Here is a 23,838-nt window from a genome sequence, read left to right on the forward strand (position 1 = left end):
ATTGCCTCAAACTGAATGACAAAAAATACATTATCATCCCGTTTGGGGAGCGTGACATTCTCACAAATTATCACATTAAAAACAAGGTCTTAAGCATGCAGTCAGCCATGAAGGACATGGGCACACAGGTTGATAGCAAACTGTTTTTTGACCATCATGTTGCCTGTGTTGTACCCTTAATTAGTAAGGGTATCTCATCCAGGGACAAGGTGGTAATAACATCCCTGTATTCTTCATTTCTAAGACCCATTATTGAGTACAATGCCCCTTTCAGCATGTACCTCACAAAGCACATGCAGCAGCTGGAGAGACCACAGAGGTTCCTCGCCAGGAGAATCCAAGGCCTCAAACATCTATCCTACACAATATTCTATCCTACACAATAGGCTAAAGGCCCTGTCCCTCTATTCAGTCTCCTACAGACTCCTCAGAGGTGACCTCTGTCTGGCATGCAAAGCAATCTCAGACCCCACCTTGATTGGGCTGCTGCATATCCACAAGTCAAGCTCCATTTGAGTAACCTACACGTGCGACCTCAACCTGGTCTTTGACATCAGTAGGACTTGTTGGCGGAACAGATTTGTGTCCCAGAGACCCTCCCTTCTGTGGAATAGACTCCCGCTCCACGTCAAGCAGAGTACCTCATTAACCCTTTTTAAGAGCAACCTGGATAACTGGATGGGGAACAGAAAATACACCCCTGGGATTCCACCTGTGTCCCTGCTGGGCAGGGGCATTGGGTGCTGATTTGTCAGAACATGGGCTAAATTCTTGGCTAGGCTTGTAAGGACCTCAGGGCCAATAACCTAGTAATTTACTATGATCCTATGTCTTTTCCCTATCACAAATCTTGAACAGAATCAGAAGAAAATACCAAAGCTGCAGTATAACAAACAGAACAGTGCTGAAACAGGACATGTGACAAATTTCACTAAAGCATAAAGTGTAAAGACAGCATACACATAAACACACTCTGAAGGCAGGCAGCCCACAACAACTGCAGAAGAGACGGGAGGAATGAAATTGAAGTGACAAAATGCATAACATATTAAGAAGTCTTTTATTAATTGATTATTACAGTATTGCTTACTAATGGGAAGTATCCTGTCAAAGTTGCTGTATGTCTGGCCAGCTTACAAAAGCTTGGGTACCTTCCTGTCAAGTCATATGTCTGACCTGCAACATATGCACAGAAATTGTGCTGGCACATGTGGGATGTACGGATGCAGCATTTCTTGGAACTTTCTTGCCACCAGTCATTGAATGAAGGCTACATCTCTAACCATGGTGTCTCATCCATATTGTTTGTGCCAGTTTTTATTTGTTGTGGGCAGATAAGTATACCCATTGGGAAATGTTCCTGTTTCACTTAATCTTTGACAAAAAAAAAAAATAAAATTTTGTGTTAACTAAGAGAGGGAAGTGTGACTGTGCTTGGTGGATTCCCTTTATATAAAAGTGTTTATTCTGATGAGGTCCACAGCATAATGTTAGCGAGTGTTCTGTTTTTAAAATGTTATTCCCTAAAAGAGTCATCTAGCTTTTCTAAAGATCTACATTAAAAATCAAAGGTTAAAGAAGCATCATGAGAAAGGATGGCCTCCAAGTCTCATTGCTCTTGAATTCTCAGCAGGTATGTAAACAATTTGACATTTCTAAATAGTTTGAGGTTTCTGTTGTCTGGTAAGAGTCCAGCATTCTGTTGAGTCACATAACTATCCAACTTCTCTTCCTGCTCCCACTATCAAAGACATTCTGGAGGCTGAAAAACATCACAAGCAAGACATTCAATAAAGTGTGGCAGTAATGTGGACAATGCTTCATCCAAGGCAATAAACTGGTCTTCCTACCAATTATCCATCAATGGGGAGCTCTTCAGATAGATCTTTTTCTCTCCAATCTGAACAGACAGCTCAGACTGTTCTGTTTCAGAGTTCCATGCAGAGAAGCATAGAAACCAGACACCTTATCAACCTCATGGAAAGGGAAATTCATTTAGGCTGTCCCTCCCTCTGTCTTCATTCCAAAATTCCTTCTGAAGGTCTAGAAGGACAACCCAAAATCTTGCTGGTGACTCAGTTTTGGCTCAGATCAACATTGGTTCTTTCTTTTTTTTTGTCATCTAGTCAAATGCGATCACAACTTACCATGCAGGATGGACATACTTCCCCAGCAAAAGGGCTCTCTTTTTTATCTGAACATATAAACTGTCAGTTTGATGGTTTGGTTGATAAGCTTCTGATTTCCTCCAGGCACCTCCTTTTTGAGAATGTGTTTACAGGTAATAAAAGAGAGAAGAATACTTGCTACAAGAAAATCTTAAATGTCCAAATGGAAAAAAAAGTCTATCTGGTACCATACGAAAGGACAGGACCCTCATCAGCTGGGTATTTCCATTATTCTTAAATGTCTGCATGAGTTGTTTAATTCAGTGATAGCTTATTCCTCTGTTAATGGTCACTTACGAGACATTTCTCCCAGCTTGCGTGTGGATCCCTCTTTTTCCTCACACTATAAGGTCAAACAGTTCCTCAAAGGTGTCCTTCATATCAGGCCACCAAGAAAACTCATTTCTCTTCCTTGAGACCTGAGCTATGTATTGCTAAAGGTAATGATTCCTCATTCTGAATCTTCTAGTTTTGCTTCTTTAAAGTTCTATACTTGGAAGATGGTCTTGTTATTGGCTTTGCCATCTGCTCTTATGACCCCTCCACCCTTCCTAATTTTTCATTAAGAAGTTGCACTTAGGACAAATCCTTCTTTTATGCCTAAGTTTGTAATGAAATGTCTTTAATATCATTCTGTCCATCATCTTATATTTTTTCATAACCCCCAAAATAGAAGGAAAGAGTACCTCATTTACTTGATGTTCAAGACAACTAAGGTTCTTTTTAGACAAAACAAAGCTCATCAGAATATCTGACAAAGTGTTTGCGTCTTTTGTAGGAAAAAAAGATGAGTTCTCCTGTATCAAAACAAACCATCCTCAGGTGGATTTCTCTAGCTATATTATTTGGTTATACTTTCCATGGAAATCCCTCAAGCACCAAGTCAGGGCTCAGTCTTCTAGACCGTTGCCTCGTCAGGAGCCTTTTGAGGAGCTCTTGAATCAGTAGCTATTCTAGAAGCAGTCACTTGGTCATCCAGCCACACATTTATTAAGCTTTACAAGATAGATGCTTTTCCTAGAGCCCAAACTGGTTTTGTTAGATCCATTCTTCATCATTCTTCATCTAATGAAGGATATAGTACAGTTGTACAGGAGCTTACCTTCACAAGAGATCATTGTTGCAGTCTGTGCACCCTCCCTCCTTCCCTCGTCTGTGTTTTACTCATTTTTATTTTAATTTGGCTGAGGTGGACCTATTGTTCTTTTTCTCCTCTCTATCCCTGTGCAACTAAGTCCTTTTTGCTAAACCTTTACCTTCAGTTACCTTTTTGTATGACAAGAAAACTCTGAAAACTGTCATGCCTTTATGTACCTTATGTCCAGCACATAGTTTCTTACTTAGGTCAATGATTGGACGTACGGCTTAAGAGGAAGTACCCCACACTAACTATATTCAGAACACTAATCCCCTCCTTTTCCGTGCTCCTCATAAGACAACAGATACAGCTGATGATTATGTACATCAATACAATAACAGAACAAAGGGAAGTCAGTATTGTGACACCCACAGTCTACAGTCTGACTATAGGACCTGTGTGCCATAGCTCATACAAAACACACCCCAGAACTCCCTCTTTGACACCTTTAAAGTACAGAAGCAGAACACTTCATAGCATGTTAACGACCCCTTCCTCCAGTCAGAGTAAGCTGTTTTTTTTTTTTTACCCAGCCCCCCAATCCCCCAGAAACCCTATGTAACTCAAGAAAAATTAGACACGTGTTAATGATGTACAAAAACAGTTTTCAAACATGTGCAAGCAGAAGATCCTGTTCATTTGCATTAGCAGGTCTATATTGAATGTTTGAACATTCAAAATTCAGAATCTCATATGGTTGACACCATATGATCGGATTTTTGAATGTTCGAACGTTGTAAGGGAGATCTCAGTACAGCGTGGAATGGGAAGATTTCCCTTTTCTGCACTGTAGTGCGATGATAGAGTTGGTATATTTAAAGAACGGTGGGTGGGGGGGCTTGCCCCACTGCTTAGAGCGTTTAGGTAGGTGTTTTGTGTATTTTAATTTTTTTTATTAGATATTCACTTTTCTTTATTAGATATTTGAACTTTTGCAAGTTCGATCATATGGTGTCGACCATGTGGTAGTCGAACTTTCAAACATTTGAGTATATAATATAGACCCACATCAGCTGTAGATTTTTGAAAGACCAAAGCAAAATGTCACACAGAAAAAAATATTTTACAGGCACAGATTTCATAATGATTAGATGAGCAGAGCAGTAGATGTAACTGTATTTATTGTGCAGTTTTACATCTGTTAGCATGATGATCATTAATAAGATAACTTCAAATTAATGTCAGTCTTTATTGCACTGTGTGCCTGTGATTTTTTTTTCTACAATCTCTGTTTGTATTGGTTTAGTATGATTTTCTGGCAATATGGTTCAATTTACTTGGACGTTGCTTACTGACCATCTTTGTTCTAGCTAGACTTGACTTTGCTACCAGTCCTAAAGGCATCGGGGAAGATTTTTTTTTCCCTTCATTTTATCCAAGTTTGTTTGCTAATCTATTAATACTGTTCACTCTGCCAGACTTTTATTCATCTGAGAAACATTTTTGGATTTCCTCCTAGGAGTAGGGCATTTTCTGGTGCTCTGGACATTTTGCTTGCTCCTGCGGTTCCCTCCAGGTTATATAGATAATTGCACCTCTCACCATTCGTGCCATGTTGATCCATTAGTAGATGGTTGTTAATGAACACTGGGCAGCTCTGCATTTTCTCAGAATACCAATACAGTGAGGCTGACAACAGAAGGAGCAGATGTAGACTGGGTTTCTATGTTTACCAGGTGGGGTGAATTACCAAGGGAAGAAATAATGTATTGAACCAGGTGAGTCAGTAGGCATAGAAGATGTATTACACAAACCAGGTTAGTAGGTGAAGTGAAGGTGAGCTAATAACTGATACAACTTCTTGAACTTAACAGGAAGAAATTATGTAATTTAGTCTAATCCAAGTGTACTACACAGCTACATGGTGGTACTGGTCACAAATTCTTTACAGTAGTATAAATTAAATGCAGTGATACAAGAGTGGTATGCAGCTCTAGTTTGGTAGAGTACACACTTACAGTGATAGGAGAGCAGGGTACAAATTCCATATCATAACTGTAGAATCAGAGCTGAACAGGCAGCAAAACTTGTGCACTGTATAGTCGAGAATAGCATGCTCAGATGCTAGATGGGTTGTCACACACACACTGCACTTCAGTTGTCACCAGTTTTGGATGTCACAAAATACCTGCTTCAAAATGTCAGAAGGTTTGGCTGCCATACAGTGGTTGTTTCTAGCATTTATTGACACACACTTGATTGCAATCAATTTTGGTTATTGGCTGTTGTTGTATCTTTCGGCTTTTCCCGGTTAGGGGTCGCCACAGCAGAACTCCGGCCCGCTAATGATTGGCAGCAGATTTTTACGTACAGAGTTGCCAGCCCTGACGTACAACCTTCAACGAATGTACGCTCATTCACGCACATCTCCGCACAGAAGACGCTTTAGCTGAGAATCGAACAGGACAACGCCTTGCTGTGAGGCGACAACACTACCGCAGCACCACCACCGCAGTTCAATTTTTGGTTATTGTCTGTAACTAACATAAATAAAAATGGAATGTAAATATCATTGTCTGTTGATAAGGTCTATCAACTTGTCTGAGAGCCTCAAGATGCTATTATACCTGCAACAACTATTTGAGAAACTAATCCGTGGGCAGCAAAAAAAATCATAAATAAACAGGAGTTTACAAGTCAGTGCTGCTGAGCTGGAAACGACAAGGAGTTCCTATAAATTAACAGCAGTGCGCAACTCTGTGCAGCTTAGAGCCATGTTGCACAACTAGCAGCAATTTTTGGCAAACATACAAACTACACAGCCGACTAAGATGAATGTATCAAATGTTGGATAAGATTTATGAACACCTGAAAACAAGCCACTTACATTTATAGAGTGCAGCGCTCCCTGCTGCTTTGCGTAGTGAAGCAAACTGATGGCTGGTTAGAAAGGGACAGTCTTGAAATGCATTACAAAGCAGCCCAGCCAAACAGAGCAGCAGGTCCTGCTGTTACACTTAGAATCACAGACAGTTAGAAAAACAGTAGTAAATTAGGCCTGGAACAATGCTCAGAAGACCAGCAAATATCCGGGTCTGTATTAGTTCGCCGAGGTCACTCTTCAGCGAACACACATTCATTGACCCATATTCAGCGAAAATCACTTCCATGATTCGCTGAATACTCCCAGGGCAAAGAAATACTTGCCCCGCAGCACAACAGACCTAAATATAGCTATATCTAACCCACCCAAGTGGGGGGGGGCTTCACCCCCACACCCCCCAACTATATATCAACTCCAAGATTGCACTACAGTGGAGAAAAGGGTAAAGTTGTGCTGTGGGGGAAGTATTTCCTTGCCCCTGGGAGTATTCAGTGATTGGCAGAAGTGATTTTCACTGAATACGGGTCAATCGATGTGTGTTAGCTGAAGAGTGACTTCGGCGAACTGATATAAACCCAAATATTCTACTGTCTTAGAAGAAAATTAACAGTGTCCCATACGAACAAAAGTCTGGCATAGTGACCAGTATTAGCAGATTAGCAGATAATGTGGATAAAATAAAGAAAAATACTTCCCTGATGTCTTTGAACTGGTAGCAAACTCAAGTCTAGCTAGGCTTGGTCAATCGAGTAGCAGTCTGTAGCAATCAACTGTAGAGCAAAGCAGCCCAAGCAAGTAGAGCAGCAGATCCTGCTATGCAACACCTTTTGAAAGCTACTACAGCTGTGTTGAAAATCTTTCAAATGACCCTTCAGTGTTTGATTTCAAAGTTTTTGCAGTTTTTTGACCACACCTGATATGGAGTGATCTGCTCTCCATCTACCCTTCTCACTTTTTCCCAGCCTTAGCATTCTGGCTCCTCTGCTACCTCTACTTTTGATCAGTGCTGTATTTCAAGCAGTGTAGGCAGTCTACGTCCTGTATATCTTAAATTACTTTGACCTTTATACTGTCTCGAGAGTGCACAGCTAAGCATCTTCAGAGACCCTTTGTTTTTGAGATTTTGCAAGTTCTTGCAGAATATCTTTAGAGTTTTAATTTGTAGTCAGTCTCATCATTGTTGAAAACTGTGAGATTTGTAACTCCTGTTGCAGTTCAGCACTGTTCCCGTAATTTCCTCAGTATGTGCATTCTTATCCACCAGACCTTCCAAACTGCGTGGACTTCAACGGCAACCATCCGACATTCTCTCCTTGGTCAGTAACAGTGCCACAACGTGTAAAACTGGTGCATTGACACGTGTGTGTTTATACATACTGATTGCTAGTGGTACACACTGTCCACTCATAAATGTTGTTACATGTTATAAGACTAAAATGCTTAGTGATGCTGCACAAGCCTATTTTTATATTTTTTAAATGTGTTTTTTTATTACTCAACAAATGGAAGTGTTTTTGTTTGCATCTCCCTCCCAAAGTTGGTCTTTTCTCTAACAAATGGAAAGGTAATTGCTACAAAACTATTTATATAATTTTCCTTATATTTCAACTAAACTCACCCCATATATTTAGCACTATACAAAGTGTCAAAAAAAAGCTGCTGGGCGCATTTGTAATGAATTCTTTTCTTTGATATTTTAATTTTACTGACGTTTTAAAGTACAGAAAATGAAGTTCTATCTTTTCCAAGGCAGCATTACAACAGTTAAACAAATTTAATGATTTTCATTTTGTCTTTGCCGTTGGTTAGCAGGTGTTGAAGAGATGAAGACATATCCTTCCTTTGTCTGTAGTGAAACTGCTGTGGATGAGAATAAAGACTTTCCAGCTGTTAATCCCTGGAATACTTTTCAGTCAGTTTCTTTCAGTACGTCATTATCCTCTGGAGGTGAGTGACATTTTTCTGTGCAATTTTCTGATCCTTAGTTAAACTCAGATCTCCTGAGAATATCTGTATAGTCTTACACACAGTGCTAGACCTTTTTTTACATGTACTCTGCAGCTTTCATTGATATGAGTACACATTGATTGTATTTATCTGTTACTTAAGCCAGTGATGGCAAACCTATGACACGCTTGTCAAAGGTGACACACCACAATGTTTTGGGTGACACACCACCGTTCACCAACACCCAAGTTACCAAAGAAACTGAATGAACAAAAATATAAGATGTGTGACCCTGCACTTATTTATTAAAACTCTGCAACAAAAAAGTTAATTTATTTAAAATAAAATGCAATGTGTTTCATATTTTTTCAGTTTGATTCAAAGTTACTAGGGTAATTTATGATGTTCTGTTTTAAGCCCAATTATCAGTGCACGTCATTTTCTCTATTGTAAGTCACTGATTTTTCTTTTACTTTTTAATACATAGCAGCACACATGATTGGACTGTATTTTTCTAAATAAACGAATATGTAAAGAATTTCTCTTTTGTCGAGGGAGGTGACACTCCAGCAGAGTCAAGATAGGCATTTTCCGAACTTTTGACATGCCGAGCCCAAAACGTTCACCATCATTGACTTAAGCATTTGAAGGTCTGTATTACAGCTTTAGGTGGCAGCAAATTTTGCATTGTCTGTCTGGGACTTTCTGGTTGATCTTACTTTTGGATTCCCTTCCAGCTCAGTTTTTTATTCCTTTGTTTCAGAAATCTGCAGCCTGCTGTTCATGGAGGACAGACAATAATATCTGCCTCTGAAGCTCCAGGGTTTGGGGTTTGGTCCTGATTTCAAGTTACTGTCTTTCTGAAATTTGCATGTTCAGCTAGTCTGTGTGGATGTTTCCCCTGGTTCTCCAGTTTCCTCCTTCACTCTTATAAGCATGCTAGTTGAATTATCATAAACAGTCCATGTCATATCGGTGTGTGATACTTAGTTAGCTCTTCAAGTGAGGAGAGGCCTATTTTCATTGGTGGCCTGGAACATTTTCTGGTTAAGTGACTTGTTCAGAGTTAAGAGGACAAGTAAATGGAGACTGTAGGTCTCAAACCCAGGATTAAAGGATGAATTGGGTTAGCAGCTGGTAGCATTCATTTTACTTTGTTAATAAATATGTACATTACTCACTGTTGTGACCTAGATCAGAGAGAGAAAGTGCAGGAGTGGACCAGTTCACTTTTCTTGTTAAGTGTTTAAAAACAAAGATGCACAACTAGTATTATAGGATTAAACAAAGATACACAACTAGTATTATAGGATTAAGAAGTTTGGTAATTTAAGAGTCGTAGTTGGATATGCATAGCAGAGTTCCTTTTAAGTTTCTTCCTGCATATTGTACAATATAGTGACTGCTGTAGTTTTACACACACACACACACACACACACGCACGCACAAAACTAGATGTATGCATAGAGCATACTGACTTTCTTTCACACAGTTAAATATTGTTTGATACAGAATTTTTGCCCTGTCACTGCCACTTTCTAAATGTACCAATGAATTATTTTGGGAGAGTATGAAATCCATTTTTTCTATAAATTAGTTGTCCATTTCTCACAAAAAGGTAGCATAGTGGTTAATGTTACTATATCATCAAGTCACCTGCAGCATTTTGGCCTTGTATATCTGGAGGTGATATTGTTCAACACTATCCTGCCAAGATGTACAGTAACAAACCCTGCCCAGGTAGTATCCACATCATAATTTATGCACACTTCTGTTACAGTTTCATGCATACTGATGAATATTTATTACCCGTGTAATCACTGCACATAAGGATGGTGATGTGTATATGATGAATATTCATTAAACAAACATCCTGTGACTGTAGCTAACTAAAAATGCTGATAAAGAGAGCAAAATGGCAGCAAGACTTATTGGGCATCAAGTGATGGTTAAAATGCGTTTACGTTATACTCAGGAAAAGTTCTGTTGATGAATTAGTACTGTTCGTATTATTTACAATGGATATTAGTTAAAAAAAGTGCAAGTTAACATTGCAGCCTACAGGAGTTTTAATGAAGCCATTACTTCAAGCAGGCAGTGCATCGATCAAGGTTAACTTTGGCACGACATAATGAATTTGCGTATTGTCAAGCACGCCAGGAATGCCCAAACCTGTGATGGGGCAGGGTGTTCTGCACTTATGCTGATCTGAATTTTTTTGTTTGTTAAATGTGTTTTGTCTATTAATGATTGGGTTCACCCAGATCTTGTCTTCTCTCTTGCTAAGGATGAGGGGCCAGGCCAGGGGAAAATTTGTGAGACTCATCCATTTGTCTGTTAGATATGAAGATGCTGAGTGAATCAATTTGCTTTACAAAAAGCAGGTGTTTGTTCCAGAGGTGGGATAATTCTTTGACAGCAGTATCTGTCAAGTCAGTCTCTTATTTATGTTGCAACACAGATTTAGTTCTCTTGATTTTATATTTGTGTTACAAATATTCCATAGTTCAAGAAGGACTGGGTATTCTGTAGCTTTGTTTGCTAGGCATAGATCAAGATATAGAAGTGTGCAGGAGACAGAAAAGACAGATGGATCATTTAGATGCTGTGTGTTACTTGCGAAACTCATATCTGAGATTTTTAGTGAAGTACTGTTTTTTTTTTTTCCAAGATGAGTTGGGGACAGGAAGCACTGAAGGGTGCATTGTAATCCAATGTGGACCTAATGACCCATGAATAGTAGAAGGGAATAATAAGCTCTTTGGTAAAATGGAAAAATGCCCTTACTGATTAGTTGGGCAAGGGAGAAGGCTTGCCTGTTGTGTGTGGATACATGAGAGTTTTTCTGAAAAGATGTTTAGGTCTATAACTACCTTTTCTCTTTTAAGGAGGTATTGTTTATGTGGTAGGTAGGTAAGGAGGCAAACGTTCCCTTTTTTCTAAACTATATGATGTTACATTTTTACCTATTAAGTTTTAGACCATGATTTTGTCTAAGTTAGACTCTGCTGAGGGATGCAAGTGTATTCAGTGGAGATCCTGACAGCTTCAAGATTGCATTATTTGTTAAGTCTGTCAGCCTAAGGCCTTTAATGTCATTTCTGACATCAGAGAATTAAATGTCAAACCAAAGTGATCCCAGAACAGAGCCCTTTGGTGTACCACTGGGAGCAAGACTGTAGAAAGAGAGTGTGCCACCAACTCTAACAGGGTGAGTTTTTTCAGTAAGTCAGTTGGCAGTCTTGTGGATTACACAGGGGATCTGTACTGAGATCGAACAGTTTGTCAATGATGCCACCATGGGGTATAGTGTCAAAGGTCTTAGTTAAATCAAGTTAAGGTGTATACACGGGCGTTTCTCTCATCTGATGCTTCTGTGACACTTTCAAAAGAAATTATGTAGGTTTAGTAGGCACGCTCTACTTTTTCCAGAGCCAGAATGTTTGGGTCTAAGAAGTCTAGGTTCCCTAGAACCCTGTAGTTGATATGTTCCATCAGATTGCAAATGATGCCTGTGAGGCTGATAGGATGCAGTTGCCAGAGTCTGTGGATGGCACAGCTGTGGCCGTTCTCCAGGCTTCAGGTACATATCCAGTGCTGTGGCTGTGGCTGAGGGAGGAGGTATGATGAGGGGTGTTTCGTACTAACCAGGAAATAGCCCAGTATTTTGTCTGGACTCATAGAGATGGTAGTAGTGATCTTTGAGAACACTTTTACTATCTTTGCAAAGGTGATTTCCATGAAGAGTATGGACTGAATCCTTTGTATTGTGAAATTTGGAGGCATCAATGGGGAGATCTTCAAGCTGGCTTTATCTGCTAGGATGTTGGGTATATCCTCAGTGTTTAAGTGCTTGGTGTCATTAGAGATAAGCTCAGTGCAACACTGAGTATTATTTCTGAGGTCCTTTACATATTGAAAGGATACCTTGTGGCTTTCCTCTGCTGATGTAGAACTTTTAGTTATCCTTCACTGATATAAAAAGTCTTAGTTTATAATTAGCTTTATGAGCTCTGATTTTACTCCTCCATTTGTTTATTATCCATTTTGAGACTGATTTTTAACATGCTGAGATATTTTTCTTTTCTTTAGTGCTGTGCACATTTTCATTTTGAAGTAAAATGTGTTTATGGTTGATAAACTTGACATTATATTTATGATAAATAAGAACATAAACCTGTATGCAGAAGTTGTGATAGATGTATAAACTGGATGGATGAATATTCAGTTGTGCTTGCTGTAGAGTTACCTAGGGGCTATGGACCTTCTCAAGATGGCAGCTAGCAAGAATAAGTTGGCCTTGGAGAAGACTTTAAAGATGTTTGAATTGGATTGTGACCTGTCCTGGGATCATATGGTAAATATTATAGCACAATGATCTGACTTGACCAGTGAGAGTTGACTGGGTCTGTGTATGTGCCCGGGGGGGGCAAACCGCGACCATGTTAGTGAGGACAGAATCAAGTACATTGATATTTGTAGTGGGGGAAGGTACACTTTGATCAAGGCAGTTTGCATTGGAGTAGTCAAGAAAGCATTGTACATATTTGTTTGTTGAGTTACAGGCCTGCCAATTAATGGAGGGGTATTTAAGTCCCTTAAAATGATAATGTTTGGGTCTTTGGAGAGGGATTCTTGTTTAATAAGGCATGCTTTGTGATTTCTGTGTGTCATAGATGTGGAGGTCTGTAGCTGGTCAGGTTGTGATATGAGGTCTTGTTTAGAGATACTAGGATCTGAGGGAGCTCAAGGTCATTGTCCTGCTCAATTTGTCAAGAGTTGTTGATGTGTCAGGTTTGGTGACTGACAGAAGAAGCTGAAAAGTAATGTGTACAAAACAATGGTGTGACCAGTACTACTGTATGGTACAGAAACCTGGGCAGTAAAGGCATATCAGATGAGGACGCTAGAGGTGTTGGAAATGAAGTGCCTGATAAGGGTAGTAGGCTGCATACTGTGAGACAGATGAAGAAATGAGGATATAAGAGCAGAAGCCAAAGTAACTCCAATTGCAGAAAAGATCAAAGAGAACAGATTACTGTGTTTCGGGCACATGTGCAGAAAAGCAGGAAGACTGTCTGGGGAAGAAGGTTTGTGACAGACAGGAAGAAGGTAAGAGGAAAGAAAAGCATCCAGCAAAGAGGTAGATGAATTGTATGAGAGAAGATCTGCAGCAGTCAGATGAAAGTGTTGAAGAAGTCAGAACTGTAGCACTGAATCGAGAAAGATGTGACAGTTAACATGACGCCCTGACCTCTTGTAGAAAATGGGAAAAAGGGGGGATGATGATGTTGATGATCTCTAAGAGGATGCATCACAAGTCATTCACACCCCCATTAACAGTGACCATGATGTTATATTTGTATTAGAAAGTGGTTGCCAGTGTGCCTAATGCTAGCATGCCAGCTGCAGAAGTGGCAGAGGCAGACCAAGGACCCATGGTTTCTGTAGAAATACCTGGTGCCATATAGTTTGTAATGTTATCAAAATGTGGTGAGCCTTTCTCTGTGTAAGATGGAGGAGAATATGTATTATATTCAAATGGATAGCAAAAACAGAACAGAGTAGTGCAACACTGTACAGTACACCACAGTCCTGTTAATATGGTACAGCTCAGTGCAGTTCAGCACAGCACAATACAGTACAATATTATAAAGATAATTGAACAACAGGCATGGATGCCATAGCACAATTCCAAGAGTTGTTGCAAAGACTGATTCTAATATTAAAGGAGGTTGTTAATACATTAGGCAAAATATTACAGGAGACATTGTTACTGTGTTAAGCACTCTGGTATTGTGTTGTGCACACCACAAACCACTTCCCAGTGCTTCTCTCTGGTAGCAGGAGTTCAAGGCAAGTCTGCCATGCAGTGACTCAGCATGATAGAGTGGTGCCATCTGCAAATATACTGAGTTTAAAGCATACAACAAGAGCACACTGCTGAGTATTTAATAATAGTTCAGGCCCAGAACCAACAGCAGTAGCCTCTGCTCTGTCACCAGGGAGGAATTACAAGAACAGGTTTAGATGTAGAAATTACCAGTGAAGAAACTAAGACTTTAAATTAGCACTAACGTACTGTAGTGTGTAAAATAAGTAAGAAAATTGCTTCCCAGATGGTGTGACACTGATGTTCTTCATCTCACATTGCTGCAGTCCTTACACTTGGGTAGTCCGCTGTCCTCGGTCGGCCCGAATATCAAAGTATAAGGCTGACGTCGGTCAAGGCGCATTAGACTGACATCAGGACATCAGGGTACAAATGCGCATGACCGACGTCATATCCTCAGTCTTTTTTGCCGCATGGTCCGATGCAGAAGCAGCGTTGCAAGTGCCGTTCGGTGTTCTGAAATTTTTCGAATTCGGAGTTTCAGACCGAGTCAAAGTTGGCTAAGTACCCCGTTAGAATATTTTAGTTTTTCTTGCCTCAGTGGTTTACCGGATGTCAGAAAAAGTGAATAACTGTATTTCTTGTGGGAAACAGATACCGCATAGAGATTATCATTCTTTGTGTATTCCTTGTTTGGGGCCTGAGCACGACGTTGTTGGGTGTCACTTTTGTGCTAGGTTTAATAAGCGCACTATTAGCGAAGGTTAGATTGTGCCAGGTTAGTCTTGGAAGCGGTGCAATTACAATATGCCGTCGGATGCTCCGGCGCCGCTTCTTCGAAGAAGCGCAAAGACAAAGCAGCTAAGCCCAGACAAGAAGAGTCGTCCGTACCGGACGCCGGTTCTTTGGAGGTGTCGGTGGAACCGGGGTTCCGCCGGAGGTTTCTCTGGAGTCCCAGGGGGAGACTTTGTTATTGCAGGATGTGGTCTCTCAGGAGGCAGGTCAGGCTGAAGGGGCTTCTCAGGTTACTGTACTCCCCTCCCTTCCTAGGGTGGTTAGGCCCTCTCCTTCTGTTTCCAAGGCTTCTCCCAGTGGCAGGCCAGGTTTAGCTTCTGTTGGTGTCACTCCTAGTTCATCAGGATCTGTGCCCAAGAAGCACATGCTTAAAATGGCAGAAGATTTAATTACTTTAATTAGAGGTTCTTTGCACCCTCCTGATAAGAGGCCTAAGGTGGAACCAGAGTTGGGGAGTTTTGAGCAGGCTTCGGAAGTTTCAGAGTCTTGGCTGAAGACTTGCAGGAGTATTCTCCTTATTCTGATTCTGATGTGGATGATTCTACTCCTTCTGCTTCTCCTCCAGAGGATTTTTCTTTTTCAGAGACTCTTCATTCCATGAGGGAACATTTTAAGTGGGAAGGTCAGGACTTCTCTGATTCCAGGAAAAGGCTTAGGGAATTTTTGTTTTTACCCCAGCATAGGCCTTTGGCTATACCTCCTGTTCTGGATGTTGTGGAAGATGTGTTTGCAGAAGCTGCTCTTAATCCTGATTCTTTGCCTCCTGCTCCTGTTAAACCGGATAGGTATTACAGGGTGCCTGAAGCTCATAAATATCTTTTTAAGAGTCCTATGGCGGACCCAGAAACTGTTAGTCAAGGGCCTAAGGGTGTCAAGGCTTCTGTTGTAAAAAATCCGGTTCCTCCAGATAAAGAGGCCAGGGCTTTGGATAGATGGGGAAAGAAAGTCTATACTTCTTCCACCTTAGCTATGAGGGCTTTGAATTGCCAGTTTCACATGTTGAAATACCAAAACTATCTACTTTCTCAATTGAAGTCTAAGGTAGATGCTCTGGCGGAAGGTATTGAGTGTAAGGAATTACAGGATTTGGTACATGTTTCTGAACAGGTGGGTAAGCATTCTTTGCAATGTGGTTTTGATGCTGTACAGGCCTCGTCTAGGGTGGCTGCCACTGGGTCAGTTCTTCGCAGGCACGCCTGGCTGAGGGATCAGAATTTATCTGACCATGTTAAGACAAGGATTTTAGATGCTCCTTTACAGTCTGATGTGTTGTTTGGTTCACCTGTGGAGGCAGTCTTAAAGAAAATGGAAGACAAGTCTAAGTCTATGCAGACTGTTAAAGATTTTTTGCAGGTTCAGCCTCCGAAGTTTAGTAGGAATTGGCCTACCAAGGGGTGGACGTATCCTTCTTATGATTCCCAGTCTAGGGGTAGATCTAGACGTGGTAGGGGCAGAGCTCAGGGCTCTTTCAGGCCTAGAACAGGGAGTTCACCTGCACAGTCTTCGGGTGAGGGCAGGGGCCAGTCCTTTCGTAAACAGGCCCAATGACCTACCTTTTCAGCTGCCAGAGCCTTCTTGTCTGGCAGCATCTTTGGGAGGAAGGTTGGCACTTTTCAAGGAAAATTGGAGTTTAATTACCCAAGACAGATGGGTATTGGATATCATACACCAAGGTTACAAGTTTTATTTCCATACCTTGCCTCCTTTCAAAGGCATGCCAGACGTTCCTCCTCAACAAAGAATAGAGGCTCACAAAAAAATTTCTCTGCTACTTCAAATAGGGGCCATACAGCTGGTCCCCCTGCCAGAAGTGGGCCTAGGATTTTATTCTCGCCTGTTCCTAGTACCAAAGAAGGGGAACACGTGGAGACCAATTTTGGATTTATCTATCCTCAACACTTATCTGGACATTCCCAAGTTCAAAATGTTGACGTTACAACAGCTTTTACCTCTGCTGGGCAAAGATCACTGGATGGTAACTCTGGATCTCAAGGAGGCTTACCTTCATGTTCCTATCAGACTAAGTTGCAGGAAGTATCTGCGTTTTCGGGCTGGGACTTCTCATTATCAGTTCTCTGCATTGCCCTTTGGCTTATCTACTGCGCCCAGAGTGTTCACGAAAGTTCTGGCTCCAGTGATAGCTTTCTTCAGGCTAAAAGGAATACAGATTTATCCTTATTTGGACGATTGCCTGATTCTGGCTCAAGAAAGGGACGAACTTCTTCATCATTTGCAATATGTGATAGCAGTGCTAAGATGCCTGGGGTATTCTGTGAACGAAATAAAGTCCAGTCTAGTACCCTCTCAGGACATGTGCTTTCTGGGTGTAAGACTGAATACAGCATCCCAGATGGCCTTTTTGACCCCGGACAAACAAAAGAATCTTTCCCTTTACTTCCATCAATTGTCTCATCAGTCCAGGCTGACTGCAAGGACAGTCCTTCAAGCCTTGGGGTTCATGGCATCTTGTATTCTGGTGCTTCCCAATGCCAAACTGCATATGAGGAAGCTACAATGGTATCTCAAAATGTATGGACACAGCACTGCCAGGATATGGACACTGTCATTCAGATAATACCTTGCATTCAAAAGGAATTTTTGTGGTGGGCTCAGGAATGTCACCTAAACAAGGGACTCTCTGTGACCCGGCCAGAGGCGAGTCAGATTCTAACGACAGATGCCTCAGACAAAGCTTGGGGAGCTCATCTAAATGGAAAGTGGATACAAGACACGTGGCCTGCCAGACTACAACATCTACATATCAACTTGAAGGAGATGTTAGCAGTCCAATTTGCATTAATAGCTTTCAAGGATTTACTTCTTCCAGGGCAGGTGTTGATTCTAACAGACAACACAACTGTCATGTGGTACATCAACAAGCAAGGGGAACACATTCTTATCCTCTATGCAGGCAAGCAATGATTTTGTGGGAGACTGCTCTCAGTTTACAGCTACATCTTCAGGCAAGGTTTCTGCCGGGAGCACAGAACTCCTTAGCAGATGCGTTGAGCAGGCAATTATGGATCCCCACGGTGGAAATTGGATCCTCATGTATTTCAGAAATTGACAGTGTCATGGGGAACTCCAGACATAGATCTGTTCGCTTCTCCACTAAACTACCAGCTGCCAAAGTTTTGCACAAAAAGGTTTCATCCCACAGCCTGGAAAGTGGATGCTCTTTCTTTCAATTGGAGCAATCTTCATGTGTATGCCTTTCCACCTCTGCCTCTCCTCCCAAAGGTACTCCTAAAGGTCAGACAGGACAAGCCAAGGATGATTTTAATAGCGCCAGATTGGCCTCGACAGCACTGGTACCCTTTACTGAGAAGTCTGGTACGGGAGCCTCCATGGCCTTTGCCTTGATTCCACACCTGCTGTCTCAGGAGAACAGTCATTTACTCAATGTCAAACTTCACTCTCTTCACCTAACAGCCTGGCATATTCTGTTTTGAACCCTGGAGGGTCTCGACTTCCACAGCAAGTTTTGAATGTTATTTTGGAAGCCAGAAGGCCTAGTACAAGGAAAGTGTACGCAGATAAATGGAAGAGATTTTTATTTTGGAGTGCAGCAAAGGAATTTGATGTTTCTGAGCCTAATTTAAGTGTGGCTCTTCAATATCTTACTGAGTTACTGGATAAAGGTTTGTCCTTCTCTTCTATTAAGGTTCATGCTGCAGCAATTTCTGCTCACTATGACTGTGACCCACCATTGTTTTCTCATCCTTTGTTCAAGCAATTTCTTAGAGGGGCAAAGAATATAAGACCCCCACGTAGAGCTCCTACTCCTGCTTGGGATCTCAATTTTGTGTTGGAGAAACTCACTCTACAACCTTTTGAGCCTGCAGCTACTGCCGAGTTGAAATATTTATCATGGAAGACTGCTTTTTTGTTGGCCATTACCTCTGCAAGAAGGGTTTCTGAATTACAGGCCCTTATGTCAGTTGAGCCTTTCTTAATTTTCCATAAGGATAGGGTATCTTTGCGTACTAATCCTTCCTTTATGCCTAAAGTGGTTTCTAGTGTGGCTTTAAACCAAACTATTCATTTGCCTACTTTTTATGCAAATCCCCAAAATAAAGGGGAAAAGATTTTGCACACTTTAGATGTACACAGGCAGTTGCGATATTATTTGAGCAGAACTAAAGGGTTCAGGCAGTCTCAGCAGTTATTTGTTTCTTTTGCTTTGAGTTCTCAGGGCAAGCCTGTGTCAAAACAAACTATTTCTAAGTGGATTGGGTTTTGCATTGCTTTCTGTTATTCCCATCATGGTAAGGAGATTCCAGCTGGGATTAGGCCTCATTCCACTAGGGCTACTGCCACTTGACAGCTTTTTTAAGGGGGCTGGCAACTAAGGATATTTTGGAGGCAGCTACGTGGAGTTCAGTGCATACTTTCTCTAAGCATTATCACCTTCCACTTTACTCTAAATCTAGGGCTGGTTTTGCCACTGCTATTTTACAGGGCATTTTGGCAGCTCCTGCTGCTTTATAGTTTTGCCATCCTCCCTTACCTCTGCTTTGGGATTCTACCCAAGTGTAAGGACTGCAGCAATGTGAGATGAAGAACATAGTACAGTTTTGTACCTACCATAAATGTAGATGTTCGAAGATCCACATTGCTGCAGTCCAATTTACCCTCCCTCCTTCCCCTCTGTAGTTAGAGGCGGTTGTGTGGCTTGGGTTGTAAATATTGTATTTTTTGTATATATAGTACATATTATTAGTGCAAGGGTGGTTGGTTGGTTGTTTGCTGTCTTTTGGTTTTGACCTTTCTTTTGGGGTCTTCTGACATCTGGGGCAAGAAAAGACTGAGGATATGACGTCGGTCATGCGCATTTGTACCCTGACGTCCTGATGTCAGTCTAATGCGCCTTGACCGACGTCAGCCTTATGCTTTGATATTCGGGCCGACCGAGGACAGCGGACTACCCAAGTGTAAGGACTGCAGCAATGTGGATCTTCGAACATCTACATTTATGGTAGGTACAAAACTGTACTTTTTCCATGTCAAATCTTGTAACAAGTTCAAGGCAAGTTTAATTTGTTGCAGCTCAGCACAATAAAGCAACAGTGTGTAAAAGCACCCCTAGCAAGCATATCATATGTAAAGCAGAGAACACCTACCAAGCATATCATATGTAAAGCAGAGAACACCTTGCAAGCATATCATATGTAAAGCAGAGAACACCTAGCAAGCATACCATATGCAAAGCAGAGAACAAGAACACTCAGGACATTTATGGTTAACATTGCTAAATAATCAATAGTGTTCAAGCTTAGAAACACCACTGCCAGACCCTTCTCACTCCAGGAAGGGAGAAGTGAAAGGATCACTTTCAGATGCAGAAATGACTATGCTGCAAAACTGGACTTTTAAATCAACATTTACACCCCCTAACATGTACTGTACAATAAGTAGAAAAAAAAAAAAAATCACTTCCTACTGATGTGGGAGAGCTTTCCAAGTCAAATCTAGTAGCAAGATTTCAGGGCTATTGTGTTTTTTGAGCATTAACATAGTCAGTATTCATTTGACTGGTTTGGTTGAAAGCATAGCAAAAGTGCACAGAGATTTATTTCATAACCTTATTTTGGGTTAAAACCTATGTTTTCCCCTTCTGTGGCAAATATCTGACTGGGCCACCCCACATGTAGTCCCATCTCTATAAAACTTTCTGATTTACTGACAGTGGCAGATAGTTCTTTTGTGCTTACCAGAGCTGACATGACTAAGGACTGAAGAAGTGGCCACCTCCAGGTTTGTAACTCAGGAGTAGTTTTGTGGGTTGTGCCGATGGTCAAGAAAATACCCATCAGGGCTGTTTATTATTAAGAACGGTAATGGTTTATCTCAGTAGCAGCTTCCAGTGATCCTTTATTTTACAATGTTTTTATTCACATCTATTTTGAAGTCTCCTGCTGTTCACCGTCTGCTGTAAAGACTGCGAGGTTGGCAGGAGATGCGGGCATTCCAGTATAATCCCATCCTGATGGTAGAGTAGGCTTTTTACCACCTTTGGTCACATTTCACCGCCATATGAGCATTGCTTGGCACTGGTGCCATTGTAAATTCTGAGCATGTGCTACCATGCATGCACCCTCTTCTGCAGATTGTTTACTTGCATTTTCCAATCACTTTGTCAATCTAAAACTAAGACTTGTGCCTAACCTGTGAGCTACAATCTGAGAAGAACATCCTCACCTTGAATAGATAAGCAATCATTAAGTTGGTAATTCTCACCCCCACCCTTGATGGATTCTTCCAGTGATGGGGCCCTCTACTTAAATCAAGTTTCACAGTCATGGCTCCAGCATTGTTAGCCACAGAGCTAGACTTTCTCTTCAGACTTTTTTTTTTTTTAAATACTTTTAATTTTATCCTTATCAGAAGTGGAGTTTAGATATTCCACTTAATATTTTTTACTCTTATTTCAGATGTTTCATAAATCTGGAGAAAACCATATGACGACAGAGGTAGTGCATATTATAGTTGGAAGAATCTTATGTTTGAATCCTCCCTTCAGGAATCCCATTCTTAGATGGAATCTGAATTTGCCCCAGACCTCTGTTTCAGTCCCTTGTATATATATTTTACATGTGTATATATATATATATATATATATATATATATATATATATGTATGTATACACACACACACACACACACATATATATATATATATATATATATATATATATATATATATATATGTGTGTGTGTGTGTATGTGTGTGTGTATGCATATATATATATATATATATATATATATATATATATATATATATATATATATATATATATATATATATATAGATAGATAGACATGCAAGGACACATCTATGTACTTTTTATTCCTCTGAAAGACAATTTCCTTAATGTTTTTTTCTGTCGGGTTGTAGAATTTGAGTTATATCCCTTATGTGCGATTGGCATTCCGCTGTCCTAGTAGCACAGACTCCCAACAGTATACAGATCATAATTTCCAATGCTGGTCTGAATTCACACTGAATCGGATATTAAATCGCTGACCACATTCCTGGGCAAAATCATTGAAGACGCCATTCTTCATACTTTGAATGCTAAGAAGATCTCAAAGTACTGTCTCATCCACAGATTCAGTCCGTCAAAAATAACAGCTGTACATATATTTTCTCCAGTACTGTCTCATGCACAGCTCCAGTCCGTCAAAAAGAACAGCTGTTCATACATTTTGTCCAGTACTGTCTCATGCACAGCTCCAGTCTGTCACAAAGAACAGCTGTTCATACATTTTGTCCAGTACTGTCTCATGCACAGCTCCAGTCCGTCAAAAAGAACAGCTGTTCTTACATTTTGTCCCATACTGTCTCATGCACAGCTCCAGTCCATCACAAAGAACAGCTGTTCTTACATTTTGTCCCATACTGTCTCATGCACAGCTCCAGTCCATCACAAAGAACAGCTGTTCTTACATTTTGTCCAGTACTGTCACATGCACAGCTCCAGTCCGTAACAAAGAACAACTGTTCTTACATTTTATCCACTACTGTCACATGCACAGCTCCAGTCCGTCACAAAGAACAGCTGTTCTTACATTTTGTCCAGTACTGTCACATGCACAGCTCCAGTCCGTCACAAAGAACAGCCGTCCATACATTTTTATCCAGTACTGTCCCATGCACAGCTCCAGTCTGTCACAAAGAACAGCTGTTCATACATTTTGTCCAGTCCTGTCTCATGCACAGCTCCATTCTGTCACAAAGAACAGCTGTTCATATGTTTTGTCCAGTCCTGTCTCATGCACGGCTCGAGTATGTCACAAAGAACAGCTTTTCTTACATTTTGTCCAGTACTGTCTCATGCACAGCTCCAGTATGTCACAAAGAACAGCTGTTCATACATTTTTATCCAGTACTGTCCCATGCACAGCTCCAGTCTGTCACAAAGAACAGCTGTTCATATGTTTTGTCCAGTCCTGTCTCATGCACAGCTCCAGTCTGTCACAAAGAACAGCTGCTCATACGTTTTGTCCAGTCCTGTCTCATGCACGGCTCGAGTATGTCACAAAGAACAGCTGTTCTTACATTTTGTCCAGTCCTGTCTCATGCACAGCTCCAGTCTGTCACAAAGAACAGCTGTTCATACATTTTGTCCAGTCCTGTCTCATGCACAGCTCCAGTCTGTCACAAAGAACAGCCGTCCATACATTTTTATCCAGTACTGACTCATGCTCAGCTCCAGTATGTCACAAAGAACAGCTGTTCATACGTTTTGTCCAGTTCTGTCTCATGCACGGCTCCAGTATGTCACAAAGAACAGCTGTTCATACATTTTGTCCAGTACTGTCACATGCACAGCTCCAGTCTGTCAACAAGAATAGTTGTTCATACATTTTTTGTACTGTCTTATGCACAGCTTCAGTATGTCACAAAGGACAGCTGTTCATACATTTTGTCCAGTACTGTCTCATGCACAGCTCCAGTCTGTCACAAAGAACAGCTGTTCATACATTTTGTCCAGTACTGTCTCATGCACAGCTCCAGTCTGTCACAAAGAACAGCTGCTCATACATTTTGTCCAGTACTGTCTCATGCACAGCTCTAGTCTGTCACAAAGAACAGCCGTCCATACATTTTTATCCAGTACTGTCTCATGCACAGCTCCAGTCTGTCACAAAGAACAGCTGTTCTTACGTTTTGTCCAGTCCTGTCTCATGCACGGCTGCAGTATGTCACAAAGAACAGCTGTTCTTACGTTTTGTCCAGTACTTTCTTATGCACAGCTCCAGTTTGTCAACAAGAATAGTTGTTCATACATTTTTTGTACTGTCTTATGCACAGCTCCAGTCTGTCAAAAAAAACAGCTGTTCATACATTTTGTCCAGTATTGTCTCATGCACAGGTCCAATCTGTCAACAAGAACAGCTGTTCATACATTTTGTCTAGTACTATCTTGTGCACAGCTCCAGTCTTTCACAAAGACCAGTTCATACATTTTGTCTGGAAGAGTTGCAGTAGATGTGTAATCAAACAGACTGTGGTTGTCATATTGCCCCTGTTTACCAATCAGCGGTCATGTTGTGGCCCTGTGAAACCACACTATACCAGACGAGTAACTGCTTTTGCATCACACTTCCTGGACTCTCTCCAGGAAAT

At 41.0% G+C, this 23,838-nt stretch overlaps 1 protein-coding gene across 3 annotated transcripts in view; it reads left to right on the forward strand.

Annotated features, from left to right (window-relative positions):
- The window catches only part of LOC122809734, a gene marked incomplete at its 5' end in the record, with an annotated part of 455,767 nt that overhangs the window by 308,121 nt on the left and 123,808 nt on the right, over positions 1-23,838 (forward strand). For 2 of the 3 annotated variants that reach the window (XM_044081442.1, XM_044081443.1), the window contains 1 exon segment: positions 7,943-8,077. In XM_044081442.1, the coding sequence (XP_043937377.1) occupies positions 7,943-8,077 (135 nt within the window). 3 annotated transcript variants of the gene reach the window in all.

The sequence above is a fragment of the Protopterus annectens genome, chromosome 8.part0 (genome assembly GCF_019279795.1).
Source record: "Protopterus annectens isolate FY-2018-M chromosome 8.part0, PAN1.0, whole genome shotgun sequence".
NCBI lineage: Eukaryota > Metazoa > Chordata > Ceratodontiformes > Protopteridae > Protopterus > Protopterus annectens.